Source organism: Myodes glareolus, chromosome 4 (genome assembly GCF_982192425.1).
Source record: "Myodes glareolus chromosome 4, mMyoGla1.1, whole genome shotgun sequence".
In the NCBI taxonomy this organism is placed as follows: Eukaryota; Metazoa; Chordata; class Mammalia; order Rodentia; family Cricetidae; genus Myodes; species Myodes glareolus.
The window spans coordinates 116,228,423-116,241,445 of NC_142029.1; the positions used below are offsets into that span (position 1 = coordinate 116,228,423).

General features: G+C 42.5%; 1 protein-coding gene across 2 annotated transcripts in view; it reads left to right on the forward strand.

Annotated features, from left to right (window-relative positions):
* Arhgap42 (Rho GTPase activating protein 42) overlaps positions 1-6,332 on the forward strand; it is a 213,154-nt gene extending 206,822 nt beyond the window's left edge. For both annotated transcript variants that reach the window (XM_048433399.3, XM_048433405.3), the window contains 2 exons: positions 4,882-4,961; positions 5,412-6,332. In XM_048433399.3, the coding sequence (XP_048289356.2) occupies positions 4,882-4,961; positions 5,412-5,500 (169 nt within the window). In that variant the 3' untranslated portion in view covers positions 5,501-6,332. The remainder of the gene's footprint in view (positions 1-4,881; positions 4,962-5,411) is intronic.
* The last annotated feature ends 6,691 nt before the right edge of the window (positions 6,333-13,023 follow it).

The window sequence follows — 13,023 nt, forward strand, 5'->3', positions numbered from 1 at the left end:
AAATATATTCTTGACTTTTAAAAGTTATTTTTCCTCTGGAAGAAAATCTTCTAGAAAATACTGCACAATACAGTGCAGGATTGCAGAGCTAGCAAGCCCAGGAGCCTTTCCTTTGCTCCTTCTAAACAGGATTTGGTTCAATTTCTAGTCTTCTGGTCTTTGCTCCTTTCTGCTTCCTTCTCCAGTTCCTCCTTCCTCCTCCTGTCCCAGTTCCTCTAATCTGCAGTGGAATTTGGGTTTTAATTTGAATAATGGAATTGCATGAAAATGGCCGGTTTCTTTATGTTCTCCTCTTGGAGGAGGCATTCCAAACAAGCATGTAAATGAGGTCACACCTGAGCAGACTTGTCTCTCTCCTCTTGCTGGACTGGAGCATGTTTTTAGCTTCTACAGCTGGGTAACTACATCCATGAAACAAAGACATCATGAATAGTTTATTGCTGTCTATTTCTTCTGAAAGCTATTCAACCAAAGGTTTTGGATGTCATTTTGATTTTTTGGGTTTTGGGGGGTTTTTTTTGGTGGGGGAGGGTTGGTGGTTTTTTTTTCTTTTTGGTTATTTTGTTGATGTTGTTGTTGTCTATTGTTTTCTGTCATGTTTACAAAAGTGCGTGAACTTTCCCAACAAGCCTGTCTTAAACACACACCAATCCTTAGATATCCCTGGAACTGTTAGGGCTAAAACTTGGGCTTTTGCAAGTCATACCCTGGAACTTTAATGAGATAAATGAGGCCTGTCCACCTGTCCTCAGTAGGCTAATTAAAGAGACAGGAAATGGTGAAAAGGAGATTTAATGTGGCCACATTTAGGAAAAGGAGCAAAAAGGGGGTCTGGTTTCATTCCCTTAACAAGTTCATCTTGGGGGTCCTGACAAAGGTTTTCTGTTTAAAGAGAAGGCAAGAGATCTGCATAATGAAGCAGTCCCAGTCAAGGGGTGGGGGTGGGGTGGGGTCTGGTCCATCATCCCTGTCTTCTTACATGGTGGTCTGATGAGTTGTCAGAACTGTGTAAAATCCATTCCAGGAAGAGAAGGTCCCACTTTGGGAATACCAGGCTTCTACTTTTTTCCTCCTTCCCCGTGAGACTCTGGAGGAATTCCAGTTCCTTGGAGACCATTGTTTCAATAGTCTCATAGCCAAAGGGAAGACTTGTGTCTTCCCTTCAGCCAGGATAGTTGTAGGCACATGCCAGTTATTAGGGGCTATGGTGGCCTTCAAACCGTTCAGCCTTGTTCAAAGTCCCAATATAGTTTGCAAACTTGTTTTTGTTTGTTTTTAACTTCTGATGAGGGATCACACTGCTATCTATCTCAGTAGGACAATTGCTACACTGCGTAAACCCAGCACTTGCATACATTTGTCCAGATATCTTCACCCGTTTTCTTCCCAAGAAGGCTGGCATACCACAACAAACTTCATTTCTTCGCGATTGCTGCTGCTTTCTGGCGTTAGTGGAAGAGACTTAACCTTGCACTCTGCCTGTCTACCCAGCAGGGGTTCACGACTTGTGGGACGTGGTCCCTAAAATCATCCTGCATATTAGATATTTACATTACAATTCATAACAGTAGCAAAATTATAGTTGTGAAGTAGCAATGAAATAATTCTGTGTTTGGGAGTCACCACAACATGAGCTATGTTAAAAGGGTCTCAGCATTAGGAAGATTGAAAGCCACTGTATGGCTGAATTGCTCCACTAGATGGAGCCCTTCTAGTATGAAGTGCTAAGTAGTCTTTCTGTTGCGTAAAAACACTGTCCATACAAAGACTGATTCTAAGACCGTCCTTCTAGGGTACAAAATTCATAGCTGTTCACCCTCTCATATGTCATGCACTGCATTTGCATAATAACATAATAACAATTGATATAGCTGACCAAAAAAAATCTAAAATTTGTATATGTTCAGGACAGATGCATTTAGATGCATTTTTCTCTGAATACTTCAGTGTGTTTGGTTGAATCTGTGTTTGAGGAAGAGCCTACAGATTTGGAAGCTGACTAAAACTATAATTACAAAGATAGCCCAGGAGAGTTGGCAAGGCAAGCTTTGGAGAAGTGATAAAGCAGTCTTGTGAAAAGACACACTTAGCACACTTAGATGTTTACCAAGCAGCCTACGCATTTTAATACCTTTACATTCTAATAGGCTTCAGCAGAGACTTCCAGGTTTGTAATCCGAGGTTTCTCTCCCTCCTGCCAGTTCCCCAATAACTACTTAGAGGCTTATATTAATTATAAATGCTTAGACAATGGCTTGGGTTTATTGTTATCTAGCTCTTACATTTAAATTAGCTCATTTTTTAAATCTATGCTTTGCCAAATGGTTTATGGTTTGTTACCTTATTTTTTTTTTTTTAACATGTCTTGCTTTCTCAGTGGCTGGCTGACTCCCTCTAGACTCTGCCCTTCTCCTGTATCTCTGCTTGGTTTTCCAAACTGGCTCCATTTTACTTTGCCATAGGCCAAAGCAGGTTTATTTATCAACCAGTGAGAGCAACACATACTCACAGTGTACAGAAAGACCATCCCACATCACAGGCTCCCTTTGTCAACCAGCCCAGTACCCACAGACAGCATCCTTAATTTTCACTGAGTCATATACAGTGACCCTCACATCCCCCTCAGGGGCAGGTGAGCCCTCATTCAAACCTTTGGGTCACCATTTATAGTGCCCCACAGTCATGCATTTCAGTAGTCCATGCTCCCTATTTAAATGAAGGTCATAATTCTGCACTGACCACACTGGATGTGAATATAGACACTAATGTTTCTGAAATATATGGCAGGTGTCTTAGAGGTGTTCTCTACCTCAAAATAACTATTATTGTTGAGATTATAATTGAAATTAGAAATTATAATCATGTGAGATTTTCAAGCTTCTAATACGATTCTGAACGTGAAGCACACAAGACTCTTGTGAGGCCTTTTGTACTGTTGAGTGGAACTGAGATGCACATGGGGCCCTTTCCAGGCCTCTCCCCTACCTATTTGGTGTTCCTTTTGAAGAATTCACAAAGACCCTGTTATGGACAGGATGGTAGCATGAGTAGAGGCAGGAGATGTCTAACCATCACTTTAGTGGATAGCCTTGGCCAAACAAAAGCCTCTCCTCTGAGAACCACGTGGGCCCTGGTTGCCATTGAGCAGAGAGTAATAATCAATAAAGTATGCACACAGTTCATACAAGTGACTTCTCAGACTGTGGCAGAGAGAGGATAGTCGGGCATTTTGGGTGGAACTGGCAGAAACCTGTCAGCAGGACTTTTCAGGACTGGTCTCAGGATGGACACATGCATACAGAGGGCAAGGAAGAGGTGGGCAGAGAAGGGTGCCAAGGGTCTGAGGATAAGCATCAGGAAAATGGTCGCTTAGTTTCTAAATTCTATTTGTGTTTATAAACAGAGACAGGAACGTTTCTGACTTGGGTTTGAGGAACTGGGTGGGAGACAGGTGAGACTTTGGAAAGAGTGCTGGAAGAGAGTATGACAGTCTACGTCGTGGAGAAACCTACAGACATCAGTGACCGCGTAGGTGGAGGGGCCATCAGTGACTGCGTAGGTGGAGGGGCCATCAGCGACAGCGTAGGTGGAGGGGCCATCAGCGACAGCGTAGGTGGAGGGGCCATCAGCGACAGCGTAGGTGGAGGGGCCATCAGTGACAGCGTAGGTGGAGGGGCCATCAGTGACTGCGTAGGTGGAGGGGCCATCAGTGACAGCGTAGGTGGAGGGGCCATCAGTGACTGCGTAGGTGCAGGGGCCGTGCCTGGCAGCAGAATTTAGAGAGTAGCAGAAAGAGACAGCACAGTGGTCTGGACAAAGTGGTTTTACTTATGAGCCAGGCAGAGAACAAACGAAGAGTTTAGTTGTTGTCCTGAGAAAGCCTGGCCTGCAGTCACTGAAGCTGTGAAGAATGCCAAAGGGGCTAGGACACTGTCAGGTTTTGATGGGTGTGAGATTGCCCTTGGCTTGCTCTGTAGATAATAAGATGGCCGATGACCAGAACAGGAAACTGAGAGGTTGGATGATGCCAGGGAAGCCATCAAATCAATAAAACCGGAAATGACATTGTCTTGGGCTCTGCTGCTGGAAGAGTCCAGAAGTCACAAGTCTTAGGAACACAATTTAATGTGGCAGAAGAGAGGGGACTTGTTGGTGACGTACTTCTGGTCAGCATTGGATGGTGGAGCTTTAGTGTTGGCGCCACTGTTTCTAGATCAGACATTACACAAACGCCCCAAATTCTGTCTGCTCTTAGCACACCAGACTCTCTGGCTGCACAGAGCATGTAGTACCAGGTGTAGGGTTTGTTGTGTGTGTGTGCGTCTCTGTGTGTGTGTGTCTGTGCACATGTGTGTATGTGTGTGTCTGTGCGCACATGTGTGTGTGTCTGTGCACACGCGCATGCTATTGTTGTTTTTAAAGTGTACATAAATACCTTTCTGGGTTGCAAAGCCTGCCTCTGTGGCCCTCTCTTCTCAGACAATGAGGTGGCATTTGCTGGCTATTCAATGCTAACCTCAGCTGCTATCCTAACATCACCACTAATCAATGTATTTACCATATCTTTGGGGCTGAGGAAACCTGAAAGTTAAAGGGAGGGGGAAAGAGCAGCCTGTTCTTCAGCTTTCTAACAAATTGCAGCATGTTTAAAACCAGCCTCTGCTATTCATTAGGAGTTGCATTGTCTCCTTAGGATGAAGGGTTTCCAATACATCAGTGAAGCACGGTTATAAAGATCCCAACAGTCTGTGAAGAACTCACTGATGTAGACCTCCTTGTGCACATTTTATTTTATATTCTAATTAACATTAACATTAGCTAAGAGTAGTTTTCGCTATGTTTGAATTGAGTGTTGTTTTATAAACTGCCTTGATCTTTCAGCCAAGCCAAAGCCATGTACTCCTGCAAAGCAGAGCACAGCCATGAGCTGTCCTTCCCCCAGGGGGCCGTCTTCTCCAACGGTGAGTATGACTGTGGTTTACTGCAGGGCCACGGGGCCGGGCACTCAGACAGGGTCAGCTCCTTAGGCTTTCCTTAGTGAACACAATACCCTTTCTAGATCCCAGCCTCCCTTCTGGGAGCATTTACTCACTGTACAAGAAAGAAACAAACCAGACATGGAAGCGCAGCGGGATAGAAAGTTAGAGAACAGTCAGAAGCTACATAATGAGTCGTACAAGGTCAGCCAGGCAAGTGCACCTTGTTTATAAAAAATAGAGGAGGGGGTGGTGTTTTGGACAAATACAGTTTATCTAATTGTGTGAGTACAAAGAACTTTTCAACTTTGGAAAGGCTGTACCCCAATAACCTGTGTGCATAGATTCTTAGGTGATCATTGGTTCATTAGTTTACAGTGATTATTTGAAGCTGGGTCACCCGAGTAACCTTCGTTTGTTTCTTCCTTTGACCAGTACACCCATCAGTGGAACCAGGGTGGCTGAAGGCGACTTATGAAGGCAGAACAGGACTAGTCCCTGAAAACTATGTTGTCTTCCTCTAATAGTATTAGTGGATGGCAGTATCTTCATGGTATCCATGGTAACACATAATAAGTGCTATGATTTTATCTGACACAGATATGGGGGACCAGCCACTAAATGAAAACCATCTGTTTGTCTCAAGTTTTTCACCAGCAGACTGTGTAGCTCCCGTTGGTGGAAAGAGTAACACAAATATTTTCCTCCTAGCCATTCCTTTGGACTGTTTGCTTACTTTTAAAATAATATTGCTCTTTTGTTTTTTTTTTTTTTGAAAAGAAGTGATTTTTTGACAGTGTCTGTTCTCCAAAGTTGCAGAATCCCAGATTCTGAGCTCAGTTCTGCATCCTGTAAATTTGGAAGTCAGAAATCTGCTGTACCCGTGTTGAGATTTTTCTTCATTGCTTGGTCGTCTCTGGGGAACCTTGAAGTTATTACTTTAAGAGTGTAATTTAAATTGTTCACTTATTATTTTTGTTTCTTAAATATATTGTTTTTATGTGTGGTTGTTTTGCTGGTCCTAAACATTTCAAGAAAATCAGTCATTGTTTTATCGTAAGTATATTTCTATTTGTTTTCTAAGATGATAGTGTTGGAAAGCAATAATGTATATGAAGTCTGTAAAGAAAACCAAGTCGAACACTGATCCCACTGAAAACAGCCCATCAGAATGCTTGATGGCTTCTGTGGGTTACGAGCAAAAATCCGCCAGGTGTACAGGATTAAAGAGTTTTGTGGCGGGCTGGACTTGACTTGTGAACCAGAGATGAATAAGCCCTCCTCTAAGAAGTTATGTAAATCTAACTTGGGACTTTTACAAATTTCCCATTAAAACACGCGTGCTAATAAACCACATGTGCACATCTCCCGCTTCTTAAGCCGCATCGTGACAGTGCAGTGACAGTTACGGGCAAACTGCGAAGGTGAAGTGTAACTTCCAGCTGCCCCACCTGCAATGCTGAACTCTCCAGGTATTCCAATGATGGGGAAGTGTTGGCCTCGGAGATGCTCTTACACAAACAACAAAGACAATGTTTGGAAATTTGAACTGGGAAGCTCTGCCTTTGAAACCTTGTTTAGTTGAAACAGAAAACAAACACCAGGTACTGGATTCTTAGGCCACATAGTATGAATATTTTAAGATTTACTTATTTATATGATTATTTTGTTCATGTGTATGTATGTGTATACATGTATGCCCTTTACCCACGAAGGTCAGGAAAGAGAGTCAGATAGCTTTGAACTTGAGTTACAGATGGCTCTAAGTCACTACACAAGTGCTGAGACTTGAACGCTGGTCCTCTGGAAGAGCAACAGTGCTCTTAACCACTGAGCCATCTCTCCAGCTCCAAGCCACACAGTTTGAAAGCATGACACCATCACTAGCAGCCATGAAATTTACAAAGGTTTTCTTTCTATAAATTCTACTGAGTTATAGAATTCAGAGCAGCGAGGTATTTACTCTCTAGCTACAGGTCATCAATAAAATGTTATATATCTGCCATTTCTTCTAACATAATCTCTTTCAACCGTTCCAACATACAATTCCTATGAGTGTCTACAATGGCAAAAAAGCCTTTTTTCTCCATAGTCTGAAATAGTGTCTCCCCAGATTCATTCCACTTGGCCTTGTTATCTAACTGACTTCTTCAGTTTTCTCTAGTTCATAGATTCCCGGGGTCTGAAGGTATATGAAGCTATTTTTGCCTCCATAGCCTACAATCTTAATTCATTCTACATTGCTTCAGTATTTCTAGAGATAATAGGCTGAGCATGTATGCAACACTATGCCTCAGTGCACTTGTGCTGTTAAATGAAATAAGGTAATGAATTAAAATCAGCCAATAACAGCAGACAGAGAGATACATCCAGAAATACCATCAATGACCTGAAGGCAATGAATGGAAAACAGCTCATAAAAATTGCAATAAGATAGGAAACGCTGATAAAAGTTTGACCCTTTCTCTTTCCTGCCCATGTTAGTCCCTGTGCACTCAATGAGGTATTGCTTGGTCAAGGAGGGTGCCTAGGGCCTTTAGTACACTAATGTCATTGCTGTCTCTATGACCTTTTTCTGAGACAGAAGGTAACTTTTGTAGTGTCCCAGCTATCTAGTCTCTATGGCCCTGTGATGAAACCTCACTGTCATCACCCCTTGCATCACGCTAGATCAGGGGCCCTGAAGGAAGGCTGATTGTCTTTCAAAGACCAACTTGACAGCAAAGACCCAATGTCTTCCTCTGCTGCTGCTCTGCAAAGAAATCTCAATTTTTATTTTACTTAAACAGACCAGACATTCCTGCCTCCCAGTTGCTTGTGAACTAAATCCATGGATGCTCACCAAGGGCTTAGAGCTTTTTCTGTGTAAGACATGGGTATAAAATGCAACTCTTCCTTCTGATGGTGACATTTTATTCTGTGTCATTAATTGTTGAGGTTCTGCCCCCGAAACAAGACACAAACATGCTGGTTCATGTTACATTTGTGCTTCAAATTTAATTTTTTAGATTTTTTTCTTCCTGTTAATTACATATGTATGGAAATTCTGATGATCTGTTGGAGAGAGTCTAGGGCTGCTTTCCCCATGAAGTAAGTATCTCACAAATGAAACCTCCAGGAGCACGCAGACATCAAGATGTATGTATGCTGTGAAGCCCACAGAAGGTCCGCTGTGGGAGATCATTGCAGTCATAGAAGAGTCGTGCACAAAACTGTGATGCCATCAAATCAGCGGAGAGCCTTACCTGTTCCAAGCCTGTGGAGCATGTTAGAACTGTCATATCTTCGCTCTGAAACCTATGAGAATCTATGTGCACCCAGATAACTGCATACCGTTTGATCAATCTGGGAATGCCACTGAGGGGCTGATGGAATCCCTGTGGGCGTTTTGTGCATTTGAAACACTGATGTATTTAACAGGTGACTCTGGCTATGCCATCATTCCACTAAAGTTAAGTTCATACACCTTAGTCATTCAACTGAATGATTTCCTAATGTATTGTGTGTCAGTATCTGAAAAGTAAAATAATCTCTATTTCTGCAGTAACTGTGCAGTGTGAAGAGGCGTTGTCTCCATGCACGTTGGTCTGGTTACTTTGCTAAAAGCATGAATGAAATGCTCACCACTAGCCCCTTGGCTGGCTGACTGTTCCAGGGACAATGATTAAAAAAAGGACAAATATATTTTATATTTCTCATAATCCCTAACTATCCAGGCCCCAAACAGTGAGACCTCCTCCACCTTCTCTTTAGTAGTTAGCCTTCCATATTGTGACTGTGGGCTGAACACCTGCTGTGTCAGGACGAAATGCAATCTCTCCGTGCTTCCCGGAAGGATTCCCTGCTGCTGACCTTGCTCTCAAGTGCAGGCCTCACATATTTCTGTCTCACAGCGGCTGAGTTAGAAAAGCTGTTGCAGTCAGTGCAGAGAACTTTAATTTGCAGCACAGTCTGAACACACTTTATCTAAAATTCTCGGGCTGGACCCAAGTCTTTTAGATTTTGTAATATTGTGTCTAAATGAGACACCTTATGTTCTTAGAGATATTCGAAATTATGCAGTGATTATGGGGATGGGACCCAGGCCAAATCAGGAAAATCATTTCTGTTTCATATATTTGCAATAAACAGCCTAAAAGTCATTTCAAGCAATGTTTTTAACACACGCATGAAGGCAAGTTTCATGTACTGGAATTTTCCAATTGTAATATCTTGCAGGTGCTGAAAATACAGTAGGCCTGACTTTCGGGATCAGAGATCATTGTCTTGTACCAAGTTTGTATGAGGGTGCCTTAGTGGCTCCATATGATTTACTATCCAGTTTGTTAACTGATACCAGGAGCACACAACCTTAGGAAGAGAATTTGTCACTGACAGCTCTTACCATGACCTCACACTATAGGACCCAGCTATGACAAGCTCAATAGAGACCTAATTCTCAGGAGTTTACCCTGAGACAATACCTGGTTCCAATAAAGACTGCAAACTGAGACTACCCAGGCACCACCCAGGAATAGACCATCCAACAGAAATTCTTAATTTTCCAACCATTGTAGATAGGATCACCTGCCAGCACACATCCATCACTTTTCACCAGGACACCCCTAGACAAATGTCAGCCAATCAGGAGCCCTAAACTTTAGAAATCCCTCACCCCACCTTTGTTACTATAAAAACCCAACTCTAACTGAGCTCGGGGTTCTCCAATCACTCCAATATGTTGGCCATACAGAGAGACAGAGTTGACAAACCTATATAAGAATAAAGGCTCTTTGCTTTTACATACAGGACTCAGTTTCCTTGGTGGTTTTGAGGAGGACTCTGTGATCTGGGCATAACACCACCATCATGTAAGACAGGAAATCATCTCGTGGTAAAACCAACAACAGGTTTGAATCCTGTTTAGAAATTACATTCCTTTTGACCATAGATGTTCCCCTAAGGGTTAAAATTTCACTTCGTTTTTCTTTTGTTTTTCAAAATCAAAACACTTTCTAAAAATGAGATTAGCCTTTCTGAGCAGTCTGACTCTAGCCAGCCACTCTCTTGTTGATTCAGAGTTAATAGCAGGTACTTATCAACTTCCTGAACACATTTAGTGTGTTCGTCCATTGTTATGATTACCTTCCTGTTTCAAGTGGCAATACCTTTGGGAAGAGGTTTATGAATGACACGGAAGATCAAGTCATTGAGTGATACTTAAAAAAGAATAGTGAGACAGCCACACCCATCTTTTTAAGAAACCACAAGTAGGCATGTTGATAATACTCGCTGGAAGACACTTGGCAAAGAACTAACTTACATTTGTCCCATCAGTGTTTCTAAACTTCCCTACAGACTAGAGGCCCAGCAGGGTATGACTTCATGACTCATGACAAGCCATGGTTTACAGTGGGTATTTCTCGGGGATATGGGGAAAAAATAGAACCTTTGTGCTTACCAGACAAGACTGACTGGCAAGGGAGCATTTTTCATGATTCACGATGTTCATGGGAAGTGAAGTGTGGGAGGGAGTTGGAGCTGAAGGTCCCCTGGACCACCTCAGTTGGGTGCTGGTGTTCTTGCCTTCACACCATTGGCCGTCTCTCGCCAGTGCTTCCCGTAGTCCGCTCTTCCTTGGTTGACATGGAAGCTGTGCCTGAATCTACTTGTCTCTGAGGAAGAATGTTCACTGCTCTCTGTGCCACAGCATGATGGAGTTCCTTTGTCCCCCAGTATGTCCTTTTCCACCTTCTTGTTAAAGAAAATGACTTGTCTTCCACTGGGTCAGAGAGCACTGCCAATTCATACTCCGTGCTGGTACCCACAGTACCAGCCCACACTGAAAGATGGCATTTCAAGAATCCTTCAACGCTGAGATGAAACATTTATGAATAGTCTGATCGGGAAGACAGCTGATCTTTTCATTCATAATCCGTTTAGTACTGCTCAAGTCTAAGGTACTATTGTCTACAGAAAAGTCAAATATTTAGGTACCAAGCAAGGAGTTTCTTTGCAGCCATTAACATGAAGAATTAAGTAATAAGTGTTGTAAAGACTAAAATCAATAAGTATCATGATGAATATTTTGCTTATTTTGTAGTGTTTCTGTGTTTATCTTGCACTCCGTGTTTCTAGGCGTGCATACATATGTAGACCTGTAAATACACTCGTGTTATTCCTAATCCAGTTTGCCACAATTGCTTTGCTGCATGTTTATACTGTGTCCCAAATGACTTTAAAAATAGACTATGTAAGCACAGTTTAACTTCGTCTGTGCACTTGAAGGCCCACTTCATTGGAGAGTAGCTGTCGTAGCTTCATGTTGAGGGAAACAAGGTTTCCAGTCAGTTCTATCAACAACTATCACAGTGGATTTCGCTAAGTGGCAAATTGTAGGAGTGCTTGGTGACCTTCTCTTGATAAAGCCAGAACGAGAGATTAGTAAAATATTTCTCACAGTCTTGATGCACATATCTCAGGAGAGGGCAGAAATGGGCCATTGAGGAAATAAATGATAACCATAACAGTTCATGCCTGAAAGTTTATTTAAGATATTGTGTGTTCACAAACACCAGTGTGCTACGGAGAAGTATTGCTGTATAATGTGTGTGTGTGTGTGTGTGTGTGTGTGTGTGTGTGTGTGTGTGTGGTGTCTGTGTTGTCCTTGGGGCTGGAAAGATGGCTCAAGGTTTAGAACACATACTGATCTTTCAAAAAACTAAGTTCAGGTCCCAACATCCATTTCTTGTAGAGGAGCAACAAAGCGTTAGACAGATGACCATCTTAGACCTTCCAGCTCAGTCCAGGGTCAGATGTGGTGACCTCAGCTAACGAGAGGCCCCAGACAGCTCACTTGTATATCTACCTGCTCAATCAAGTCATCCCAAATTCCTGGCAAAGTTGCAAAATGTGACAAATTATTTTTGTAAGTCAGCAAAATGTAGTGTTCTTCGTTATGGAGCAATGCAAACTGAAAGTGGTCATTGTGGGGCCAGAGCCCTAGAATTCCTTAAGCTCAGGCTGGGTAGATGGTTTGATGAGGAGATGGCTGTGCACACATGAGGTCCTCAGTTGAATGCACATAACACTGGGTGCAGTAATCCCAGTGCTCTTGTGATATGGGAGAAAACGTCAGAGAATCACAGAAGCTCATGGGCGATCTAGCCTGGTGCTGTGATGGGGAACACTGCAGAGAACTTGACTCACAACTGAAGGCAAGGAAAACATGAGGACCAGACATAGGTTCCCTTTGACCACACTTGTATATCCCATGCATACCTGCACTCACACACCCACACCTTGCATGTGTAAACACCACATGCATGCACATACACACACACACACACACACATCATACATACACAGATACACAGGAACACATAAACACATCATGTACATTTTGGATATATATGTATACAGAAGCTCATTTAAGATAAATCCTTTCATCTCTTCTGCCCTCTGGCTGCAGAGAGTGACTGAGGCTTGTCTTCTCATGTTCTCCTTGTTTATTTCTTCTCTCCAAGCTCTTAGCAGAGGATACAAAAGGTGAAAATTAAGTTTACATTTCCTAGCCTCTTTTGGTGCAATGACTATTTGATGGGAAAAATTACATACAGTATCCTTGTTAAGGACAGGAAACCATTCTTCATCTTGCTGTTGAGACAATGAGCAATTCTGTGTCACAAACTGTTGGTGATGTTCAGATAGGCGACACTGATAAAGCTGGCGGTGGATCTTTACATTATCCCACAGAGGAGAAGAGCACGCACAAGCTTTTGATAGTGTGACATGATATAGTTTATGGGGTTTATGCTTGAGATCTTCACAGTAGAGTTATAAAAAAGAACCATCACCCCTCAGTGTCATAATATTTGTGTTCTGTATCCTTGGGCATATGTGGTCCATTGACTTGTTACATGAAAGAGAAAGATGTACGTGAATTGTATTTTGTTTAGAATCTGTTCTCTGGCATTAGTGGTGACTAGGAGAAGTTGCACGTGTGTCATTCCATGGGCTGATCTGATAGGTAACTGCTAAGGGTGTAATTTGGAAAGAGAAATGACTG